General features: G+C 35.6%; 1 protein-coding gene across 1 annotated transcript in view; it reads left to right on the top strand.

Annotated features, from left to right (window-relative positions):
• Positions 1-26,192, top strand: part of LOC134672659 (ciliary rootlet coiled-coil protein 2-like) — a 108,323-nt gene that overhangs the window by 19,008 nt on the left and 63,123 nt on the right. Inside the window, exon 8 of the mRNA XM_063530617.1 lies at positions 12,462-12,557. Within this exon, the coding sequence (XP_063386687.1) occupies positions 12,462-12,557 (96 nt within the window). The remainder of the gene's footprint in view (positions 1-12,461; positions 12,558-26,192) is intronic.

Below are 26,192 nucleotides of genomic sequence, written 5' to 3'. Positions count from 1 at the left end.
CATAAAATTAATTTAATGGGTTAACAGTGATGACGAGGGAAATAGCGTATTTCATTCAGTAATTCAGTGTCTGCACAGTTTTTGTTTTATTTTGTTACTCGGGTTGCGTTATTTTTAACTGCGGCCCAACGCAACGGTTGACAAATTTCTCGTACAGTTAGCAGCAGAAGTTGCTAAGTGGGCCAGGTGTTCAAAATGATGTGGACGCGACTTTATTGTTAGGAGAATAAGAGCGTGTCAAGGTAATTTTGAACACCTCGCCCGCTTAGCAACTTCTGCTGCTGACTGTATTAGGTTTTTTGAGTATTTCTACTTTCGCAATGGCATTCTATAGGAATCAAGGATACCTTTTGGGCTTCGGCTGCCTTATTTGGCATAGGCATTCATTTTAATAAACAAACTGCCAACTGGCCGTCATACCATACCCAGAGCCCCAAAGGATAAAGTTGGTGCAAAAAGAATAGAGTGTATAGAGAGTTACTGCAGGTGCAGGCCAAAGGTTATGGCGAAAAGATTGCACCATGCACCATATCTTTGGCCTAGTGTCGAGTAGATGGCGTTAATTTAAATATTTAACAAATTAACACATATCAGTGAAATAATAAGGATCAAAGTCAAATGGCGTTCTAACAGTTTTAATCATGTGTCGAAAGATGGCAGTATTTACTGTGGCTACATAATTTACTTTGACAATCCGCCTCTATTTCAAATTCTCTTTGGTAGGTGTAATATTCGCAGTTTCCTCATGATACTTTTCCTTCATCGAAAAGCTCTTGAAAATATCACATGTTTCTATGTAAAGGTCAGTGGCGCGGTTTTAAATGCCAAGCTGCAGGACGGAACTCTCACTCATTACACAAATGGGTCTACCGCGATAATTTCATTGTTTATAATATCTTAAATTCTGAAGTTCGTTAATATCGCGGTAGACCCGTTTGTGTAATTAAATACATATGTGTATAAAATGCGAGAGTTTAAAGTGTTATAGAACTCCCACTCAACTCATGCATGTGTTAAAGCTGGCCACAAGTTCGCAAATAGACGATGTGTGAAGACTGTGAAGGTCGAAGGCCGAACTTCGCGTAGAAGGTCCATGCGAGGCCAGAGGCCAAGCTCTGACACTGATTCTAACGCGCTTAAGAAGTTTTACGTAGTTAGCAGTAAATAGTTACGGCCAAAGTGGCCAAATATATCGAAACACATACTTATTTTCTATGGTAATAAAGGAGTATTGAATAATAACGTAATTATTTTCATCTAGCGCGACATTAAAACACCTAAGGTTTCTACACAGACCAACCACTAGGCGAGTCCGACTCGCACTTGTCCAGTTTTTTTAAGTTAACAGGTACAGGTCTACAGCTCGCAGAGTCACTAGCTAATCTCAAAAGCTGTCTATAAAGCTGTGTTCTCAACGCGGGGGAGCAAAGTGGCTAGTTTCCGCGTCTTCCTTGGCCGGCGGCCAGCGAGGAAAGTGCACCATTAATACACCGGCAAATAGAACAAGGCTTAGTCCTCAGCACACTGCCAAATTGACCGGTCTACTCTTCTTTAAAACTTTCACTATCGCATTCACGACTTTATAGTAAATGAGTTACGGTTTAAATTAGAATGGATACGATGTTGGTGTTAGTGCGTTTCGGTTTTGAAGAGTACGGGTTTTTATACGTTCATTGAAGACTTTATAGTAGTGTGTTACGGTAGAAATCGGAATGCAGTTGATTTTGTACGTAGGACGTTTTGGGTTTAAAGACGTTTTTTTATAATTGAAATTGACGATGGAAATAAGGATTTTAAAATCAAGTGGATTTAATATTTGTGTGCGACTTTTTAGTGATTTTTACTTATGACTATAAAAATGATAAGGATTAGTACTTTATAGTATTTACAGGCCTAGTGTCTTAGTGTTTGTTTAGTGTTAAAATTAATAGTTATAATTTTGGACTTTTGAATTAATGAAGTGTTTTAGGGCTAGTGAATTTTAGTGGACATAATATGTGGAGTAATGCCTGATCGTAACCATCTATTCTTCTACAAGCGACGAGTAAGTACAATTTGGCTGGAACATAATATTAAAAACTGAATAATAAATTGAATGTATTACGTTTAAAACAAAAAACTGTAATTTCATCTAATTTTTCTTCAATTGTAATCGTAATGTACATTTCATTGCACATCGGGCCTCCACAGTGTTCGTTGCGAAAACTTCTATTTAAGGTTGCCTCCAGAATCTCGCGAACTAAATTGACAGGTCAATGTGCACAAATGATACCACAGTTTGGCCAGTGCTGTTCATATCGATATTTTCAAAAAAGTTTGAATTAGAGAATATCGCAAGAATTCACCGCTAGCGGCGCTACTGTTGCGCGGTCAGTTAAAATGTATCTTTAAATAATTTAAATTATTTTACAAATGTTACTTTGTATTTCGAAAATTGTGCAATTCTATAGTAATCTATACAAGGATATTGGATAAACATATTGTAGGTAATTAAATAAATATTTTATTATATTTATTTTAATTTATTTGTTAGGAAAACTTACAGCTGAAGTTGTAGGTGATAACCAGGGGTCGGACAAAAAGTGCGGATGACGTAAAAATGACGTAATCTTGCACACAGGATGATGTTTGAGTTTGTATTTAAACTTCCGTGTGACATGTAGTAACAAAGTAGTATTAATGAAGTAACAAAATAATCGTAAATAAATCCATGGAATTAATAACACAGGTGGTAGGGTGATGTAGTGAATAAAATAAAATTCACGAATAAATGTCTTTTAATATTGCTTTAATACTGCTTTAATATTGCTTTGAGCAGTATACGTGTTTGTCACGTACCTCCAAAAACGGAAAATTGCCACAATATTCGAGTAAAGATGACATTTTAGAGCGTTTTCTTATACATTAGTAAATATAAATTTTAGCTAAATATAATCGTGAAGATACAATAGCTAAACAATAACGAAGTCAATTTATTGTTCATCTGATTGACAATGTGTCAGTCAAAAACGTACATACTCATTTCAAGTGGCGATATCGTTTAATAAGGAGGTTGATAAATGATAAGTGATAATTGTTTATGAAAATCAAAAATACTATTTGAAATCATCCTATAAGTGGTTTGACGTCATCCGCACTTTTTGTACGACCCCTGGTGATAACATATAAACAGTGATTTTGGCTCAAAATACAAATAAGGCCGACCCAGACGGGGAAATAAGATAAGATTTTTCATTTATTTTGTGTGGTGTGGACGTAAAAAATAAATCGTCTCGGTGATCCCTATTGCTTCGATTGTAAAGAAGACCAGTCCCTAAACTGGACATTCAAGTTGACAATTAGGTCAGAATTTAAATACAGTTAGACCAAAAAAAGTCTGCAGCGATTTTAATAGCCCACGCAGTGCAAGTATTATTTTAAACGTCAAAATTCTATGAAATTATGACGTATTAAATAACAGTTGCACTGCGTGGGCTATCAAAATCGCTGCAGTCTTTTCTTGGTCTAACTTTAATTATCGATCAATCTCATCTACCGGTCACATTGTATAAAATTAAATCACCAATTTTAAAAAAAAAAACACCAATTTTAGATTTATGGCGACAACAACGAGCTCTTGATATAAACAACTTGCCCCCAAACCTGCTTATTAAGAGCCAACAGGAGTGGTCATATCTCCATACAAACGTATTCGACTGTTTCCTCCGTGGGTTTTGATGCTAGAGCAATGATTTTTTCAATACAGATTAATATTGTCAATATCTGTGTCCGACCGTTTTGCTTTTTTGATATTTTTGTTTTTTAAGGTGGTAGAGCCTTTCAAAAATGCCCATAATGGCCTCATTGACTATGCCGCAATGAGAGGCGTAATATTCAAAACTGATATCAATTAGCCAAAGAAGCAAAACGGTCTGGCATAGATAAGTTCATAATCATTTAGATTTCCAAATTTGGTTACGATTGGTTAAGTTTTGGAGGAGGAAACAGTCGAGTACGAAACCTCGATTTTTGAGATTTTTACGCAGGATTTTTCGCCTTGTCCTTATCGCACTAGTTTTAGGAGCCGCTTCCGTTAGCGAGATGGGTATATTTACCTAAAATATTTAAAACTCAGCTCCTGTTTCTTCTTAACATTGAAATTTGTCAGTTTCACATCCGCACCTCCTGATTTGATTGGTAACGTCACAATCTTACAATCGAATCAACCATTTTTCTCGACACATTCATACAAATCGAAATCGTTTGTGACCCCTTTATAATTATCACATGGGTAGTAAGTGCATCTTACTTATCGATATCATTTTATCGACATATACCCCTGCCTATTTTTTCTTTGCTCTTCCTGGTATCATTTTATTTGTCAAACTCATGTCAATTTAGTTCGCGAGTTTCTGAAGGCAACTTGTAGGTACATTATTTTGTCAATGTCAATATTGACATGTATCGGCATGGTTTTCAAGAGATAAGATGTTTGATATTCGCCTTTGCTGATGCGTATTTGTAGTGTTCCCTCTTTATTATAACGTCCGTATTATAACTCGAACATCCGTAGCCAAAACTCTAATAGTAATGACTTTTTGAACTCGTGAATGATAAACGAAAAAAAATTCCACTTGCTGGAAGGAAAATATCATAAGGAAACTTTCATACATTTTCAAAAAATAAATTATTTAATGACCTACCCTGATAGCTATAGCCATCAGGCGTTTGGACCTATAAAGAATAATATTATACATACATATTTTTGATAAATATTCTTTCCCAAACCGTGTTAGAGTTAGACCAAGAAAAGTCTGCAACGATTTTGATAGCACACGCAGTGCAAGTGTTATTTATACGTAAAAAATTCGTAGCCGTTTGACGTTTAAAATAACACTTGCACTGCGTGCGTGGACTTTTCTTGATCTAACTCTAAGAATTTAAAACGGTATCGTTCACGTGCTTACGTGACGTTAACATGCAGGAGCATAAGTTCAGATGCTTTTATCAATGGACGTTCGATTGGTGCATTACAATGACCTGTTTCGAGGTCGACACTGATAACAGACCCTCTTATCAGTCGGCTTAACAAAGGGTTAGGTTTGCATTTAGGGCCCCCCCACATCTGGCGTCTTTCGAGCGTCGGCGTCTGTCGGCGTCGGTCCAGCGCTATGGAAAATGACGTCGCTGCGCAGTTGCGTCGACGCTGCGTCGACGTTGCGTCGACGTCGGCCATAGAATTGTAGACGCCGACGCTCGAAAGACGCCAGATGTGGGGGGGCCCTTAGAGAAAATCGAAATGAAAGTTATTAAATTTAGAGTTTTTGTAGCTTTTCGGAGTATTTTCGACCGATGTGATTCTTGCGATTCTCCCACTCCCGGGGGTCTTTAGAGCTCATTAAAAATGTATATTTTAAGCAAACAAATGCTACATGAAGTTGCGAATGCTACTAAAACGATAATGTAGAGGAAGTTCTACAAAGGAATAAACCCAGAAGTCCTACTACGAATACTTTTCATATGAAACCCTCTATAGTAGTGTACCCTATGATGGGCGTGGAACCAGTAATGGGACAAAAAACCACAAATCCTGTAAAATAAGTGTCTAAAAGTAGTTTATAAACACTGCCTGTATATTATCATAAATAAGAGTCCTAGAGCTGTTTCAGTTTGATTTTTTATTAAATTTGGTTGTTTTTTAAGACTGCATCGAGCAAAATCAGCGAAAAAGGCAGTCACCGTTTAGTCGCTAACGTTCACATCTCTTGATAAAAAAAATTATAATAAATGTCATTATTATCCCAAAGAGTGTGTTTACAACGAATCACCCTTGAAAATCTGAAATATTTTACAATATAATAAATACACTTATGCAAAGTTGTACCTAAAACGAGATGAACGAGTGTCAGCGTTTAGTAAAATTTGTATAAAAAAATCGATGCTCATGCTATAAAATCGAGTGATTTCGAAAGCCAGATAACTGGACTACAACGAATCAGGCTTTTCCTATTTTTCCTCTTAAAGGCTACAGAGAAATTCAATCGTAAACGTAAACTTTCGTAAAATTTCCATACATCCGCCATATCTGTCAAATTCTCCTTTCAATCAGATGCCCGCTGGGCTTGGTTCAAAGCGGACGCGTACCAGGATCTCCCAGTTTGACAGTTTGAAATTCATATCCGTATACGAATGATGATACCAGTGAAAAACTGTGTTCAAAATAAATAGGGTAAATAAATAACGTCACACGGAGATCTAGAGTCATAAAAATTTCGACATCTTTTTATTCACAAGTCATAATACTTAAAAAATATAACAAATTATTTAATAAAATATATGAATACAACCGAATCAGTGTAATTAGCTTCTTCCTAATTCACTTAAAATGAAAAAAGTTTGAAGATTTGTTATTTCTTATTGGAATAAATTTTCATTGTGCTGGTATTCATGTTACGTCATTTTAAAAACATATATGACATAATGTCAATATATTAGATAAACAATTTATCAACAAAATTCTTCACATTTTAGCCTAAGCAATATAAATTATTAAAATTTTATTTATGAAGACGGAGCAATGTTGTTCACATAATTTCAGCAATAAAATTCTTAGTTTCAACTAGTTCTGTTGCTATTCTAAGAGCTATCACGAGCTCTGAAAGTTAATTCAATGATATATCATCAAGAAATTGAAATCAAGACTCGACCTGCAGTCTCAGCGAGTTTTTGTGGCTATATTATCAGTTGAAAGAACGATATTTAAAGCCAATACCAGCAGTGGTCTGTTTTACGAGTACCTATATTGGTTTCATGTGACGATGTTTATATAAATGTATCTATCAAACAACAACGTGCTTTTATTTCATTGATATTCGGTGCAAAACGATAACTCAGTAACGAAATAAAATTATGAGAAATGCCTTTGGTTTTTTTCAGTGAACGTTTATGTTTATGAGGTCGTTTATAGGTTTTAAGGTCTTATGGCTTATCAGCGTGGCTTTGGCCTTTGGACATTTTTGTAATGCTTTGTAATAAGATAGGTGAGGTATCTACTTATATCCCTAATTGTAATAACCTTTTTTGAAATGAATTACAATTTAATTATTTAAATAAAAAAGTGGTCCACAATAATATACATCCGTTCGGTCCGCTAAAATAATATAAGTGCCCTTCATAATATTAAGTAGGTATATTTAAGATTAACAATCAGTAAACATCATTAATTACAAATTGGGTGAGATCAGTGGCGTGCAGTGCATACAAAAAAAGGTAGGCACTAGGGTAGGCAGTCCATACAAAATGACCAAAAAAAAAGTTGCCGATTTTTATAGTTTGCGTTACATTCCTTCAAGAATGACTCTTCTAGAGCCCGATTTAAGTCTTATCTCCACTGCACGCCACTGGGTGAGATATTTCCAACATAAAACCTAAAGGTAAAAGTACAATTTGCCAAGTAAACTGTCAATCTACATTAATTATTATAATAGATAGACTCTTAGAGGTCAGCTTACTGAAGATTATGAACAACATATAGGTACTTTCTAAATAAAATACAATTTGTTTTTCCATGACTCATGTAGGCCTTATTTTACTAGACCATTTAAATTAAAGATGAAATTAATTCATGATAAAAGGTAATAAGGCCCGGTAATATTCTCTGTTATTCTTGAACTTGTACTATGACTCAGACACTGACACTGACAGTGCAAGTAACAAGGCCCGGCTCCGAACCAACATGGTATGGTTTTTTTATAAAACGTGTATTTTTCAAAAGCGCCGGAATATTATTATAACTATTTTGGTATATGAAGAAACATGAACAAATGAGAAATCTATATTGAATTGAATTGGTAATAATATCCTGATTATTTATAAAACTATTTCAGTTAAAATAAAGGTGGGCCTTATATGCCTCACCTAACCCTATTCGTTCACATTTAGATCCTATAGCTATATTTGGTCACTTTGGCCGTCACTATCTATTTGATACCGATTGTACTAACAATTAAAAGTACAGCTCATATGTACTTTTTCCTGTACTGAAACTTATAAGGTATGCCCACCAAATACGCTCATAAGAACGATATATTCGATAGATATAGGCTATGAACTATCTAATGATATACAGGGTGTAATCGTTAAGTGTAGCCAGGCTATAATTCCGTAAATATAACAGATATCAGAAAACTTCAAATTGATATCAAAAGTGCGTTACCCAATGAGTAAAATTACATTAATAACTTTTTTTAAATAAAAACAGAAATATCCCAGACATTAACTCTACTCTAAGACATTAACTCACAAACCCTCCCATACATGTAGTACGACGATACGATAATTGTAGGTATAAATTTTGCATGCCAGCTACTGGTGAAATGTGTGCTTCACTTATAATTGTTGACCATCTATTGTACCATGTTTTAAGCAACATAAATGATTTATGATTAAATGATTTATGATTATGACGACTCACCCTTCAAAGAACGTTGGTGTCGTAAGAGATAAAACTGCTTGAGATTCATTATTTGCGATGATAAACTGTAATAAAATAATAAAACTACCGTTTATGAAATAATAGATTTATTATTTCATAAACGGTAGTTTTATTATTTTATTACAGTGAGGGGTGAGTCGTCGTACTAAATGTATGGGAGGGTTTGACGTTAATGTTTGGGATATTTCTGCTTTTATTTAAAAAAGTTATTAGGAATCATCCATTAATTACGTCAAATTAATTTCTATGTTTTTTGACCCCTCCCCCCCTCCTTGTCACACTTGGTCACATTTTGCAACTCCCTCCCCACCTGGTGTGACGTCACATTTTAGGTAATTTTGTTTTCAACGAAATGGGCAGTACTAACTCGGCATTATTTAAAAAAAAAATATTTTTGGTAAAATAAATATATATAATTTTGTAACACAAAACCAATTAGGAACGAAAATTACCTACATACTTCCAAAACCTCATTATTTAAATGTACTGCGAATAAAAAAATATAAATTAATTTTCGGTTACTGATGAATAGTGATGAAGTTAAAGTGACGTCACAGTGTTTGTGACTCCCCCTCCCCATGTCACAACATGTCACATTTTCTTGACCCCCTTCCCCCCCCAAACGTGTGACGTAATTAATGGATGACCCCTTAATGTAATTTTACTCATTGGGTAACGCACTTTCGATAACAATTTGAAGTTTTCTGATATCTGTTATATTTACGAAATTATAGCCTGGCTACACTTAACGATTACGCCCTGTATAAGTTACTTCGGGACGCGTCATGGTCATGGCCCAGAACCCATACTATCCGGGACACAGTTCTTTAATATTATGTGGGGCTAAAAAGGCCCTCTGTCAGTGCAGGTGACAAGGCCCGGTCCCGGGCCTTATTGAACGTATGAGATGGAATAGTAAATTTAAATATTTTAATATAGGTAATTATGAGTTTTTTGATTTCCCGATAAGTTTTAAGTAAGCATCACTTACTGGCTTACAAAAGTATAAGCGTAGTACCTGCATTCTATTAGATGTTTTTAAAGCCTTATTATCAATAGAGCTTTAAAAATTAGTTATAAGTAAAATATAATAAGCGTGTTTACTTGTAAAAAATATGTTACAAGACCTATATATAACTAATGAAGGGATAATTTTAGATATAAGTAGTTCACTTCGAGTAGGTAAAATAGACGATTTCTTATATCTTTAATAATAAAACTCCTAGTTTTAATTTGGTCTATGTCTACAAACCGCATACTTACCATCGCACACCACCACACTGTTAACTGACAGTTCGTAAACCTTATTACAAAAGGCATAAGGTCTACCGATGGACAGTTAAGAGCGTCGCCGTTTGTACCTATCTTAATACAAAAGTCAACAACGAAAATAAATAATTACCTAATACGTCACATACCTATGACATGACATGAACAAACAAGGAAAGCTATATATAAAAAGTGTTTTTTCTCTGTCTTCTCACAAAGGAAAGTTTGACAGTTTTAATTCCTCAAAGGAGGTCAGTAGTTAACACTAAACTCGAGACAGCACCTTTAAAAAAACATTAGGGGTCACTGACCTGTCCCAGTAAATTGAGGTAGTGTGCGTGAGCTGCGTTTGTGCGTGAAATGGGGTAATTTGACAGAATCTGAAAATTTACCCTCCTCTACGCCCTCTTAAGAAATTGGCGTCAACCCAAAAGTTGTCGTGTCACTGAAAAAAAAATACCACTACGAATTCTTAACAACTTCGCTAAGAGAGGTGAGTTAATTTATTAAATTTTAATTAATTAATACTTGATGAAAACTAAAATGTGTTTTGTTAATTGCATTTACCATGAGATAAGGTATACAACATACTATGTTGTGAGTCCACAGATGTAAAAAAATAGTGGTATTTGGCCCAATCCCATTATAGGAGCTGTAAAACTGCATACCTCCTATAATGGGAAATTTACATAATGATGCTTGCCATGCCATCATTTCATGTTTAAACAATACAGAAGTAAAATGTAGTTACGAAATATGTCAACCAGGAGGTATGCTCGGACTTCGGATAAATTAATATCGTTTTTTAGTGTGGGTCAAATCTTGGTAGCCGAGTTTGAGCCACTTTCCCGTTTTCCGATTGAGTTGAAATTTTGTATTCGTAATTAAATATGCAAATCGGATGATAATGCAACATTATGATAACATGGACCAGATCTGATGACCTATTTCAATATTTTATACTGATAGAGTAGTGTCCATTACTGGGGGGCCCATTACTGGAGCTTTGGTGTCCATGACTGGAGAAAAATAGCATAGTTTTAATTTGTTAAGTATGTGGAAACTCATTGCAGTATCTTTGATACAACACGCCTGAAACATGAAAGACGGGTAGGACTTTCATCTTTCAATACGCTAAGCGGTAGACCATTCACATGTATTAGGGAAATATCACAAATACTCCAAATTCCCTCTTAAATGTCCCATGACTGGTGCTGTTACTATAGTTCTTATTTATTACGAGCCCATTGTGTCCCACTGCTGGGCAAAGGCCTCCCCCCTCTTCTTCCATTCTTCCCGATTTTGAGCTGCATCTGGCCAGTCTCTCAAAAAGGAGTCTAAGTTATCCCGCCATCGCCGACGAGGTCTGCCGCATCTCCGGTTCGACTCATGGGGCACCCACTCCGTGGTTATCTTGGCCCATAAGTCATTCGGCATGCGGCAGACATGACCAGCCCAGTCCCACTTTAACTTGGCCGCTTTTCGAGCTACATCTATTATTTGAGTTTTAGAGCGCAGCGTGGTGTTCCGGATGTGATCCCTTAGTTTCACACCTAATATGCTGCGCTCCATAGCTCTCTGACAAACCCCGAGTTTGGACTTCTGAGTCCCCTAAACCACACATTGATGACAAAACAGCACTAAAAGTTAAATAATACTCATTAGTCACACTGCAATTGTGTTGTAACTAGGTAATTAAAACAACTAAACATAATTATAATATTTTTATTTTCGATATCCTTAATGTGTTACTGGCAACTGACAAATTAATAGTTATTTTCCTCAAATCCTCAGACAAACACATTAGCAAATGAGTTTGTTTTGCCATCACCATACTGCCAGGACTCTAGTGTGACTATAACCAAGTATTCACTGATATGATAAGGGGGTCAAATAGGCCGTGTTTACCGCCAGTGTGGTGGTGATTCTTGTGATATCGAGACGTGATTTTATGTGACAGTTTTAGTGTATTGATGGATTAGTGTTTTTAAATTGGTGAAATAGTCTTTTTTTTTGGAATGGCAGATTTGTTGCTTGTAAGTTATTAGAGTTATTAGGAACTTTTATTTGACTTGCAATACTTCCGTTACAAGGCCTAAAAGGAATAAGTTTTTGAAAAAAAATTTTAGGTGAAGTTGGGTACGAGTGGCAAAGGTTGGTTAGTGGTGAAGTTAGAGTTTGCTACAGTAGATACATTTGTCCACCCTGCTTTTCAAGGAATTAAACATTTATATACAGGGTGGCCAAAAATAAGTGCATTCCCGTTGCCAGGGAGGTTTTGGGATTATACTGAGCAACTTTTACTATGGGGCCAACCCCGAAATCGCGAAAAATAAATTTGGCTGTTTCATAAATTTTGGATGGTCCATTATCTATGGGAGGGTAATTTTTTTCGCGATTTCGTGCCATATTTGGTGGATTGGTGCCATTGTCAAAGTTGCTTAATATAATCCCAAAACCTGCCTGGCAACGGGAATGCACTTATTTTTTGGCCATCGTGTATACGCTGGTAAGTTACCAGCGTGTACATAAATGTTTTATTGCAAATGTACCTCAAAAAGCCCACTACGGTGTTTAGGAAAAAACCGTTCGTTTAATTTAAAGCCTTAGGTATTTAATAATAAGGTGCGATAAACATTTGAGCCCGTTTCAGAAGATCCCATAACTTCTCCAATCAAATCTCAACCTTAGCTAGTTACTAATAAGGTGTGTTACGCAGGTGCTGCTTTCGGACCCGGACGCGGAGCTTTCCAGTTGGCCGCTGGAACTGGTGGCGTTGCGGGACAAAATACACGACGCGAGGCCTGAGAAGGAGGTTAGTAATATATATATATATTTTTTTTTTTTTTAATTTATTTAGAAAACAAACAGCCTTTTACAAATAAGTCTTACAAAAATTATTGAAAATAGGCCTAAAGTTTCATATGTTACTAGGTTGACTATTACAATAAAGGTAGTAGGTTACTTAATTATAAATTACCCGAAGGTATTATATAGTTGTGAATACTACACGCAAATAAAGTAAGAATACAATGCGAAATATAACTAGAAACAATTTTTTCAATTACTAGAAAACAAAATATGCCGAACTTTGTTCTTGAAAACGGACAAACTATGAACAAAAATGTCTATATCATTAAGCGATTCATTATACATATTACAAGTGCGCCTAAAGAAAGAATTTTTAGCATACTGTGTGCCACAGGAAGAAATAGAAAAGGTAGGTTTAGAACGTGAGTGGAACCGAGAAATTTTGAAGGAAATGTTTTCTAATAGTGGGTTGGAATCAATATGATTTCTAATAATTTTAAATAAGAATAAAATATCTAGATATTCTCTTCTTTTTTCCAAAGGAGGAAGTCTATGTCTAGCTGCTGACGAAAGATAGTCACAGTTATAGCGGCCGGTTCTATAATCAAGGGACTTACAAAAAATTTTCTGTACTGTAATATTATGGACTTTAAGATAAGATAACATAAGACTTACCTACTTTATTCGTAACATAACAACAATATGAAATGAAAAAAAAAATAGAAAGGAGAAAAGAGCCGCGAAATGCCAGTAATAGAACAGGATAAGCTATCAGCTGTCTGACTAGTATCTATATTAATCGTAAATATCAACAGGCGACTGAATATGTAACACACTGTTTTAAAATTTCACGATTTTTACTCATAATGAGTAATTTAGCAGAACGGAACTTAATCGCGTATAATATTTGTACTGCGGGTAAGACCGTGGGTGTTAAGAGGATAGTTAAAACATTATGTTAAACAGTCTCCATGTAACAACGGATCAATCACATTTAAGTTACTAAAAGTAAACCTTATCCGTATTACAATAAGATCTACTAATGGTTAATTCGTTTATCTTTATTCGTACTCGAGTGAGTTCCCACGAAACAGTGCAACATGTGTTGTTTGATGTTCGATCTTTGAGCCGATAATGTGGTGTTGAGGGCAGCATTACAGCATTTACACTTGATTCGATATAGCTTGGCAATGTGTTGCGAATTTTCAGGGGAAATGCGATATTAGTAGTAGTAGTAGTAGTAATCACTTTATTGTACACAACACAGGTTTACATAATATTTACAGAAATAAAGGTACATAGGTAAAGGTATATTATTGATTGAGCAAACATACATTTTAGGTCGTGAGGAAACCGACTAATCCCAATAAGGCCTAGTTTCCCCTCTGGGTTGGAAGGTCAGATGGCAGTCGCTTTCGTAACAACTAGTGCCTACGTCAATTAATAGGATTAGTTGTCAAGCGGACCCCATCAGGCTCCCATGAGCCGTGGCAAAAATGTCGGGATAACGCGAGGAAGAAGAAGAAGAGATACATTTTAGGTGCAAAAGATAGGTTTACTGTTGAAGTTTTTTTTTTGGGTAATTTCAGATAGGAATAATAGATAGGAGCGCTTAGTGAATCTTGGCCAATGCACCTAATGTAGTAGAAGGTAGGTAGAGAACGAGTGAACGCTATGACGGTCTTCCCTGCAATCAATTATATATCTTCTTCTCTCGTCTTCTCCACATTGATGTGTTTTTCGGTTAGGTGACCATTCAATTGTATTGTTTTCTGTGGATTTTACTATACCATGCTACACCGTATGCGCGTGCGGCGCGGCGCCGGCGCGTAAATAAATGCTAAGTGGTAAAATTAGCCCGCGTTCACTCACCCGCGGACTCGCGACAAAAGGTTATTTGGGCCCTTTCTTGATCACACTTGCAAGAAAGACGTTCTTTCCTCTACATTTCCAATATAGGGTACTTTTTTAATCCAAAACGATCAAAAACACCATTTCTTTGATATTTCTCCGATGCACTTTATGCATCAGAATGAAAAACTAAGTGTACCTATTCATTAGATTAGTAGAATTGACTATAGAAAGAGCGCTGTAGAAAATGGCCAACATTGCCTACCATGTTCAACTTTTCCTGGCTTTAAAAATGTTCTAGCAAACTATATTCTGGATGTTTACAATTCTTAATAAATATTAATGTTTAAATGAAACACACTAATTGTAATAATACTAATAAAAACTTGTATTCAACAATAAAATTGAATACTTCTTAAAGAGAGTGAATATATAAAACAAAATACCGATGACAGATATAACCATCATATCGAATTAACAATTCGGGTTTAGAGCCGCAAGCAAAAATAGCCGCGGACGTCAGAAAAGTTAAGATCCCACTCTTCTGTCGGTTATCTAAACATTTTCTTCTACACTGTACATTTCTTAGTACCAAAGATTATTGTAAATTGGGTCCTTTTTCCCTTAATTACGTCAAATTTGACAGCTACTGTACTTTAGCTCCCAAAGGTTGACATTAAATTTGATAATTCAGTTATCACCAAACATAAAGCGCCTCACAACGCCATTTCATTTCTCTCATCGACTTCAAACTAAGGGTCACGATTTATGTTAGAATTTACGTATCTTATACACTCGATGCATCTTTGTCAAATACGTATATTTTTACAGATAGGTACATTTGTTAGCGTTTTACGAATATATTTTATCACCCGCTGCATCGTTCAGGAATGCGGCGCGGAAAACGCATAAAATGCGTTATGCGCCGACACGCATAATGAACGTTTATAAACACAAGAAATATCAGTTTACAGGAAATTACCTAAAAGCTTCCCGAAACTCGACCTTATCTCTTTTTGAGTAAGCTTGAAATTTGTTTAAATTCAATTCATTTTTCGATTTATTCTGCTGTTTAGATAGTAAACTGTTCATCAGATGAATTTTAATGAAAACGGCGGTCGTTGGCTTGACGTAAGACGAATTTGCATCAGTGTGATAACCGCGTAACAGTCAATCTATCTTTTTTTTCATGCTTGACCGCCAAAGACGTCAAATTTCGCGCGCGGCTGCAGCGCAATATCAACGTAATCAACGTTCGTGCATTCTGACAAGATTCACGATGACGTGACCGTTCAAAGGGTTAATAACACGATGCGATGGTCGTAAATGAGCTCACGGATCGCCTGATAAACGGTCAAACGTGTAAAAGCATTATATTTTACTAGCTACCCGCCCCGGCTTCGCCCGGGTAAACCTTAACAAATTATACACCTTCCTCAAGAATCCCTCTATTGATAGACGAAAACCGCATGAAAATCCGTTCAGTAGTTTTTGAGTTTATCGCGAACACACAAACAGGCAGACGCTGCGGGGGACTTTGTTTTATAAGGTGTAGTAATGCCATTATTTCGCGGCACTTTCACTAGATCTGGCAGCACACAAAAATGTCTTAAGTATTTGCAAAATATTTCTTAAACTGTTGTAACATTACTTCGGTCAGATAAGTGATGCTGTGAATTGTCGGCTATTTTCAAACTAGGCTAACAACGGTACCAACTGTTTAATTTAATTACGACACAGATGTATGCGTAATGCGGAAGGACTATTTTCTTTATCATACACTTTATGTTGACCTAATAAGATACTTTAAATAATTTGCGCGAGCCAAATTGCCTAAAAACACGCCATTGAAAAAGCGACTTTAATGTCTAAGCTGTAAGACTCAAATGGCAGTAACAACTTTATAAAAATGGGCACCTCAAATTTAAAGGAGGTATACGTACACTGACATATATTACATGTCAGCTAATTGAATTAAAATGCGTATTAGAGTGCTACTTGATTCAATTATGTGAGCATGTGCTTCTAATAGGTTACGAAATGAGGATACATTCTCTATAGAGGTTTTAGGGTTCTTGCGAAGATAGGCCTTTCCACTTCAAATGATAGAAATAGCTGGATAAAATGCTACGTTGTAATGTATTTAAAAATTGTATAATGATAAAAATTATGTAATGTATTAAAAATGTTAATTCTGATAACTATAAATTCGTGAATTTCTTTGTTTGTTTGTTTGTTTTTTGTGAATTTGTTTGTACTAGAATTTGTTTTCCAAATTTGCTCGAAGCTTGGGCTAAATTAAAATCCAGTACCTAAGGCAGAGGCAGATATAAGTCCGTATTAAAAGGGGATTAAACCACATATCTCTATCTGGTTATTCTCTATCTATGCCATATTTAACTGCCTTTTCGAGTATAAACTTTAATGAACGGACTGCAGCCTACTAAAATATAACACCATAAACTATTTTATTATTCACTCTGATGATGAATGATGCTAAAATATAGATAATCACCGTTATAAATAAAGTTTGTTTTTGGTTTATGACGTTCTAAATTATTATTGTTTGGGTTATGAAATTACCTTCAGGTATTTACAGTACAGTCGCCATCAGATAGGTGTTCACAATATCTGAACACGCACTCTAACGCCTTGACAATAGAGGCGTGTTCAGATATTTGTGAGCGCCTTAGCTGCTCCGATATATCTGATGGCGCCTGTACAAAAACATATCCTGAGCTTTGCGTCTAACATTACGTTTGAAATGACAGGAAAAGTAAATGTTAAGCCATGATGTCTCGTGTACTTTGTATAAGTTAAAATAAGTTGCGAACATAGTGCAATTTTAAATAAATGTACAGACAGCAGCGGATCTGGCAAAATGGGTGAGGTGAGGAGGGGAAATCTGCACACTTTACTCCATTGACAACAGCGTTGTGCTCATAACATTTTGAACACCCCAGTGATGTTAACACGTTAAACGCCAATGGAAATTTCGATTAGTTCCGTTAGAGCCGCGTTGGTCACTGGTGACCGGCACTAACACTATCTGTTTAGGCCGTGGAGGTCACCGGTGACCGCAGTGTAGGTTCATGTTTGAACGGCTGTTTTGAACTGACGGACACTCTATTTCATCACTCACTCATTCTATGGAACTTGCTAACTATGTAAACAAACCGCCATATTGAAATTGTCTCCATATTGTCTCCATTGTGTCCATATTGAAATTGTGTCATGAATTTACTAGTGACTTTTGTTTACATAGTTAGCAAACTTTCCATAGCATGACACTTTACATATTTCCTCGTTGAACTACTTTGCCGATGACCCTTAGTACTTGAATTCGAGGAAGTACATAATCAGTAGTAATTATTTAATCATCGAGAGAGTCGTTAGAAGGGGTCGTGGACCTTACCTAATTGATAATGATGGGAACACATGGCTGGACACACTTATAGGGATCAATGCTCCATTTGAAGTTGATAAAATAATCCTGTTCCACATTTTGATGACTATTTTGATTAATTAATTGATAAGCAGAAAATAAACACTCAAAATAAGCATGCAATAGGAAACTGGTTCAGATTTAATTGCGTCGTGTTTTACGCAATTATAGTGTCACTTACTTATGCGATTTTCAATTATCAGTTTCTTTCTTTCAAATAATAGTAAAAAAGAATAAATTAATTAAATAAATGAAAAAGCTATAAAAATATAAGTAAAGTGATCGCGCTGTATTGTTACAAGCTTTTATTTAGTTTCACCTGACCGTTGTCTGTGTGTAATCAAATCTTGCAAGTTAAATTTGATCCACTTCCCGGTTTCCGATTGAGCTGAAATTTTGCGTACATACGTAAGTCGGGTGACAATGCAATATGTATTATGGTGTCATCGAGCTGATATGTTGATGGAGACCGGAGGTGGCCATAGGGTCTATGTGATAAAACAACGAAACTTAATTGTGTTTGGGATTTTTAGAATTGTCTCGATGAGCATTAGTTGCCTGTGAAAAGAAAAGTACTGTCAGCGATAAAAGCTTGTACCAAAAATGATTTTTTTGCCAAAAACTTATTTTTCATTAACTTCATTTTAGCAAGACCAATACGGACCGATATTCACGTCGACCACGTCAAAAGAATCACCATATTCCCACCGTTCCCAAATCTTTATTTGGAGCCATTCACCCGTCCCGTAAATATTACGACACCTCTGTTTACGTCGGACGTAATCTGCACGTTAACGTCCAACGGGACGATTTCCTTCTGCCGTGCAGTCGGTTATGGCATGGCGCTTCCGCGTACCATTGATACTAGTAACTGACAGTTTTACCTTATTCCCGAGACATAAGGTCCAAAGATGGTCAGTTAATTGATTGATGATTGTAGGTACTTATTTGATTTTATGCATACGTTGATTAGTGTGTCACGTTTTTAGGAGCGATAAACGGTTGTTTTTAGGTTATGATTATGAATTTCTAACGAAGTAACAGCAGCGAGACGTTGTTCAAACCTCAAGGCAAGCCAAAGTTACCTTTTATTCAAAACGTGTAGAAAAATTCTTCATACATAGTTAGCTTACAGGAACATCAATAATATTATTAGCATTTATATTTGTGTATTACCAATGTACAAAAACGATAAATTAGAATATTGAAGCGGTGTAGGATCCATGGTAACTTAGTCAACTAATTTGAATTTTAGTCAACTATGTCTCATTATACGTATCTATGTATCGTGTCTATGTATTATTATAGATACGTATTTGAAAGTATAGATTGATGTAGGCATTTTTGCTATGAAATGTCTAAACAAGCAGTTAATAGTTTAACAATGTCATTCAAGCCACCACTTCCTTCAATCTGTCCCCTTACCTAACGCTTATTAAATTAAAGGACTATTTTATTGATGGCACGTTCATTCTAGGTTAGGCCTTACAACTATCTTATAACCTAGATCGAAATACATATGATTTTATGGAGCACAATGTTAGGTAAAAGATAAAAATTCAAATGCCATTTAAAAACTTGTTTGACGCCGACTAGGATTAACCTGTATTTTGCTGCGGAAAAAATGACAGCCATCAAAATCACAAAACTTTTATTTTACTTGTTTATATTGTGTACCTGTCATTTCTCATCCTTCCTTCTACTTTTCATCCTGTTTCGAAAATTAACAATCACACAGTGCACAAAACCACCCACCAAGATTCACCATCACGATCATCCCGTACCCAAAGATAACATCTCACTGCACACTTGCACAGTCGCCATGAAATATATCGAAGCGGCCAAGGTGCTCAAAAGATCTGAACATGCGCTTTAACGTCTTGACAATAGAGGCTTTGTTTAGATATTTGTGAACACCTTAGCTGCTCTGATATATCCGATGGCGATTGTACAAACATCAACACTAACTGACCAACACATAGATAGGCCTTACGGCTTTTTAATAAGGTTCATGAAAGATCAATTAACTATGGGGACGATGGTATTCTTTGCTCTTTCCATCGTCTTCGTTAATTGATAAAACGTAAACCTTATTACAAGGGCATAGGAACCATCAATGGTCAGTTGTTGTTAATATACACGTGTTTCTGGAACTGAGGAGTAGTTAAATCTTTTAATTAGTTACGGGAGGAAAGTGCGTGATTGCGAGGCAGGATGTCAGCGCTATATCGGGATTAGGGGGAAGACAGGGGTGTGCGTTCTGGGAAGATTCATGACTGCTGAATGATGGATGCTGATGATATTGTGTTTGGGTGATGTGAAAACTGGGTGTAAGGACTATTGAGAGTTAACTCAATCTAAAACTTGTGGCTCCGCAAGATGTAGACCGCGGGGTTTACTAACGAATGGGCCAAAAACTTTTCCAAAGTATCACATCCCAAACTATGTTTCCCAAATTATTATTTCCCAAAAAAATGTTTGGCAAAACAACTTATCGCAAACTTTCAGTTAGCAATAGTCTTTTTTGGCAAGTTATTGTTTAGCAAATAATTACTTGGACAAGTTTCATTTTACCAAATATTATTTAATCAAATGTATCATTATGCATAACTTACATGTACCAAAATATTGCAATAGAGAGGAGGCTGCAGAATTTTATTTGTCTGGTATTTAACTGATCATTATTTTTGGCAGTAAGAATGTTTTTTTGACGTTACCTACATTTTACTATGTATATGTTTACATAGTAAAATATAACGTCAAAAAAACATTTTTACTGCCAAAAATATATAGTAAATGATCACTAAAATTAAAAATCCAATTTAAATGTAAAATGATAACCAAATTTGTTACATTTTGCTATTCTATTAAAGCAAATAACACCAAAGTAATCATTGTAACCCAAAAATAGTAAATAACCACCAATATTTACCACATTTTAGTTTAAAATGTGATGCATTTTTTTTACATCTCGTTATTCTATTGAATTAATTAATCCACTTCGATGACCTTTTTCTAGTAGGTACATAGTATTTCGTTTCTGTAAGGATCGCAGTTCTAACCTAACCTAACCCACTTTTCTAATAGCATTTTGATTCTGTGAGGGTCACAGTTCTAACCTAACCTACTTTTCTGATAGCGGTTCCGTTTTGGGAGGATCGCAGTTCAAACCTAACCCAACTCACCCAAATTCCGTAGAATTTAACGTCCCTATATTAACATAACAAAAAGTACAAATTTAAATTGCGAAGTCACAATTTTGACCAAACATCTTTTTGCAATATAATATTAGACGATAAAAAACGTTTGCTAAATAAGTTTTTGTCCTAATAACATTTGACAAAGTAAAATCATGCCAAATGATAATTTGACCAAATAAATTATATGCGAAGTGTAACTTTGCTAAAAGTTCCTTTGGGAAATGAAACTATTGCGATAAGTTTGTTGGGAAGTGAAATTTGGTGAAACGTATTTGGCCCAAACGAAAGTACACCAGACCGCGGAGACCACTGGCATTTAAAAAAGTTACATTTACTGAATCGACATCCATATACGAGTAATTGAGTATAAAAATTCACGAGAAACTTGAGAGATGCGGCTCATAGAGGAGAACCCGACATACCATAGCGTTTTTGCCCTTCGCTTACTATTATTTATAACCTAATGGTTTATTATTAGTAGGTATGTCAGTAAAGTAGTAAGGCATCTGTTCTTACAAACAAAAATCCTTGTCAAATCTTGTAAGTCAATCAACTCCTTTCAGCCGGCATACTCATAGTTCATAAATAAATATACACAGATGTTCTCTAGTGACTGCGGGCTCTGTATCCACCTGCCATATGTGACATTTAAAGCTTAGAAAATAACATGGCTACTTAATACTGAACTGAAATATGTAAGCTTGTACACAGTGGTTATAGTAACAGTAGGTACTGGTTTTAATTTATACTTAGTCATTAAGTCATACTGTAATGTAAGCATTAGGCAACCGTCGCGTTTATTATTTCAAATGACGCATTTTTTGACTTGTGTATTACGCCGTGCTAGAGTGCGTTGATACCTACAAATCCTACTATGTGTTTTGAAAAAATGGGATATATATATTTTTATTAAACAACACAAAATTCATTTTTAATTTGTGTGGATGGGTTTTTGAGAATTATTTTTGTTTCTTTCGTTACTAGCTCATAATGACCTGTCTTTCTCACGCGAATGTGAAATCAGTAGGTATAAAGTTACCCCTAGTACGCGACTTCTCGCTCAATATAAAAGCTTCATCTTATTACATACATTCTCCCCTACTGTTCCCCTCTGCACTGTCAAACCCCCACAAGATACCATCAGAAAAAACATCGCTATAAACATCCCATCCTCAGTCTCTACGCGACCGGCTATCGTGACGCACGTCTGTTAAGAAGACGTCATACGAACTTGTGACGTATCGGGATACTAATAAGGTTTACTATTGGACAGTGAGAAGTGACGGTTTTTAATTTAGCTGTTGTTGGCTTTGTGATTGTCAGTTGTTTTTGAATTCGTTCGAAACGGATTTCGTTAGAGGGAAATTTTTCGTGTAGTTTTATTTTTCGTGTAGTTTAGAGGAATGTGATTACATATTAGGTTTCAGTTTATTTTCCTTTCAATATGGTTTTGTTAGCCGCCACGAACATGTTAATTTCGAAACATGTCATTTCAATAAACAAAGTGGCGTTTTTGACACATAAATTCATGTATAAACACAATAATCTCAGTTATATAAGCATTTTCCCTTACATTCGGCTTTTGTGAAAATGTACATAGCTCGTGTATCACTTGCAATGCATATAAAAATACGTTCCACTACACATTTTACATACAACAACATACAACATTTTGTGCACTCTTGATAAATGTTAAAATAAATTCATATTTTTATTTGTCCTATTAAAAAAAGGAATGTCCTGGACTGTAACCTACAACATAACGTTACAATAACTCCAATAAGAATATCTCACAGCTTACACAAAGCAGAAAGCTCCCCTCTCAACTCCCCTCGCACATAATAATTGATACAAAAGCTCACTCCATCAAATAAATCGTTCATTATAGCATTATAAATTATTATAGCACAGTGTATAGTAAATCACAATAACCCCTACAGTTGATTTGCTGCACTAGCCACTTGATGATGGCGTTTAGAGCTCTTCAGTTTGATGATTATGATTGATTTGAGCGCCACTTGATTTAGTTGGAGAGTTGATTACGCACAATAGCTTGATTATACATACTTTTATAAGTAAGTACACATTATTTTAAACGTTTTAGTAAATTATAATCACGATAACAATGTGTCTACATTTAAAATATTCGCGTTTTGAACACACATTGAATCATATTACAATCGGGTCTATCGCGAATTTATTATAAATGTACATGAAATGAAAACCTTCCCGATTGTAAATGTGATTTAATAAATGATAAAATATAATGTGTAATGTGTCTACATATTTAATGAGCAGTAACGTATTTTAATTCTTAATGTTTAACACAAAAACGTTATATTTTCGCTGAATTTTTGTTTGTAGTAAACCTTTTTTCCACTGATTCTCCATACTCGTAACAATATACTTACTTACTCCGCTAGCTCAGCAACCCAAAATGAGACTTGGCCTCCGACACAAGACAACGCCACGTTTCTCGGTCCTGAGCGACCTCTTGCCAATTGTTGACTCGAAGTTCGCGCAGATCCGTTTCCTCAACGTGGCCCAACCAACGGAGTCTGTGAGCTTTAGTCTCCCCCATGATGTTAGGTTCAGCCACTAGTTCTTCGATCTCACGGTTCCTAAGGACTGACCAGCTTCCGTCCGGTCTTTTTTTGGGCCCAGTATCTTACGCTGGATTTTCCTCTCGGCCACAAGCAGCATGTTTTCTTCCTTGAGTGTCCACAAAATAACAAAAAGAAATAAATTGTGTATAACAATATACATAATCAAGTAAATAAAGGTCACAAAGTAGTTATGATTTGTTGAAACAACAATATTATACTCTGTAGTACGAGCGTACTTACACTAGACTGTTTATTCATTCATCCGGCGGCGGTTGATGACCTGTTGATATTCCTTTCATCTCCTAGTCTAGCGGGGTTCTGTAGAAACTATACCCTGGGGAAATTAGCGGATATATTTTGTAGGAAATTCTTGTACAAAGATGTATGCTTGAAGCAATTTGTCAATTTCCATAGTAAAGTGAATGGTAGTGCTGTTGTCGTTGGAAATGGACTGTCACCTTTAGGCGTAGAGTGACAGAGAGAGATGCCCACAATTTGCGAACTTTGATGTTCGCGGTAAGCCTGAGGGCAACTTTATTTCAACATTTCAATATATTTCTCACAGCTATCGTCAGTTTAGGAGAATATTCCGTAAACCCATTCCAAGTAGGTGACAACCAATAAAAAAGCGCCACATAAAGTGGAGGGGTATTACAAAATTTCGACCACCTTAAACTGAGGTTTATAACCAGGCTGTAATGTATCATTGGTTAATGTATCAGAAATTAGAACCAGCTTTAAAACAGTATTTATCGTATGAAGACTATTTACGTCGTTTTCTCTGAGCAGCCGTAGCAAGTTCGTAGAAATGCATCTGCTGCGCCGAGACCAACGAAAGCAAGTGCGAACACAATAATAAAAGGAATGTGAGTGATTCTTAGGGTTGGGTTCTTGTCTCTGAACTAAACATTGTTTTTATACCCCTGACACTAAGTTGAGGCTTTTGGCCGAATTGGTGCAACGATTATTTCAATAAGTACAAAATTGGTACAAAATACCAACCGACCGAAGCGACCGAGCGAAACTGAACCTTTGCTCTAGTCTAGTTTCCAAACCAATTTCTATGCTGAAACTTGCAGAAACCGAAAACAAAATTTGTAGTTTTGGCACGCACAAAAGGCTTGGCAAATTTTTGGCCTGCAATACCTGCCGAAACCGAAACTTCGAGCAGAAACTAGTACAAAAGCACGATAATTGAATTGTGAATTGGCCAATTGAACTGTCATTTTTTATCATTTAAGTAGTTGAAAAACTATAGGTAATTTTTTTTAAGTTGTTCAAAGTGATTTCACGGAAAATTTGTCATCTTTTATTCTTTTCAATGTCATTTTCAATCATTTCTTACATTATAATTTATAACTTTTAAAAAAGTCCAGAAAACGTGTTTTAGGGTATACTTCAAAGCAATACCAAATTAGTCTTCAATGACCCTATAAACTAGCTTTGTTTAACCTTTTCTCCCACAGGCATTGCCCCCTCTAGTACTACGTTATTGTGTTTAAAAACAATTGAACGTCATCATCAACACACACACTGAACCTTAACTCAAGCGATTAAAGTTCAAAATTGTGCAGATATATCTGATCTAATAGTACACGTGCATCCGTTTGTGCGCGTAGTTTTTTTACTAATATCTATTTCTGTCTGTCTGTACAGCTGCCTTTGTTTTTGTACGCGCTGTATGGGATTAGTTTCGAGTTTCATACTATGTAGTTGATGGTTAGCTTTGATAGTTTTTTGTCAAAGAAGGAAATTAAGTTGACACGTGTCTTTTTAAAATAGTCTTGTGTCAAGTTATTTATTAAAGTTAGCTCGACTATTTAATAACCCTCCTTTTGCGTTGCCGTAGTCGGGTAAAAACAGGCAAGCCGGTGGGACTCGAGTTTTAAATGTTTTAATTCGTCCCATGCCATTGATATCTAAAATATTGACGCCCTTGATATATAAGAAGACACAGAACAACTCCTATGTATAAATAAAGACGCTAAAGAATATCAAATTAAAAAATGTTGATTTATTGTCTCGTTAGTTTTTAGTGTTCCGTACAAAACTTTGTTTACGGAACACTTATGGGATCACTTCGGTCTTGTTTTTTATGGGCAACAAAAATGTTAAATGTAGTCAGTTAAATACATCAATTCATTGTTTACAAAAAAAAAATCTCGACTCAAAATTTTCAGTGGTGGATGATTCCCATTCTACCTCCATTTCTCCCCGATATAATTTACGTGGGTAGATGACTCACTCAATGTGTCACCAAGCTTCGACATCAGTTTCATGTTGTGACCTAATTTTCTAAATCTTCACATTTTTATGTTTAATGTGCTCTCTTCAAATCTGGCCCCAGTTTTCAAGGTATAATTTATAGTTTTAAATGTTTTGATAGCTTTGTATCCTCAATGATTGATAGACTGGTTTTAGCGAGACGGGAGATTTTCGTGTAAAACTATTTCACCATCTAAGATTAGTTTACCAGATTAATCTAAACATATTTTTGAATTTTAATCTCAGATTTAGTTGTTATTTCGGTCATGGTC

Source organism: Cydia fagiglandana, chromosome 17 (assembly GCF_963556715.1).
Source record: "Cydia fagiglandana chromosome 17, ilCydFagi1.1, whole genome shotgun sequence".
In the NCBI taxonomy this organism is placed as follows: Eukaryota; Metazoa; Arthropoda; class Insecta; order Lepidoptera; family Tortricidae; genus Cydia; species Cydia fagiglandana.
This window is presented reverse-complemented; position numbering and strand designations above follow the sequence as displayed.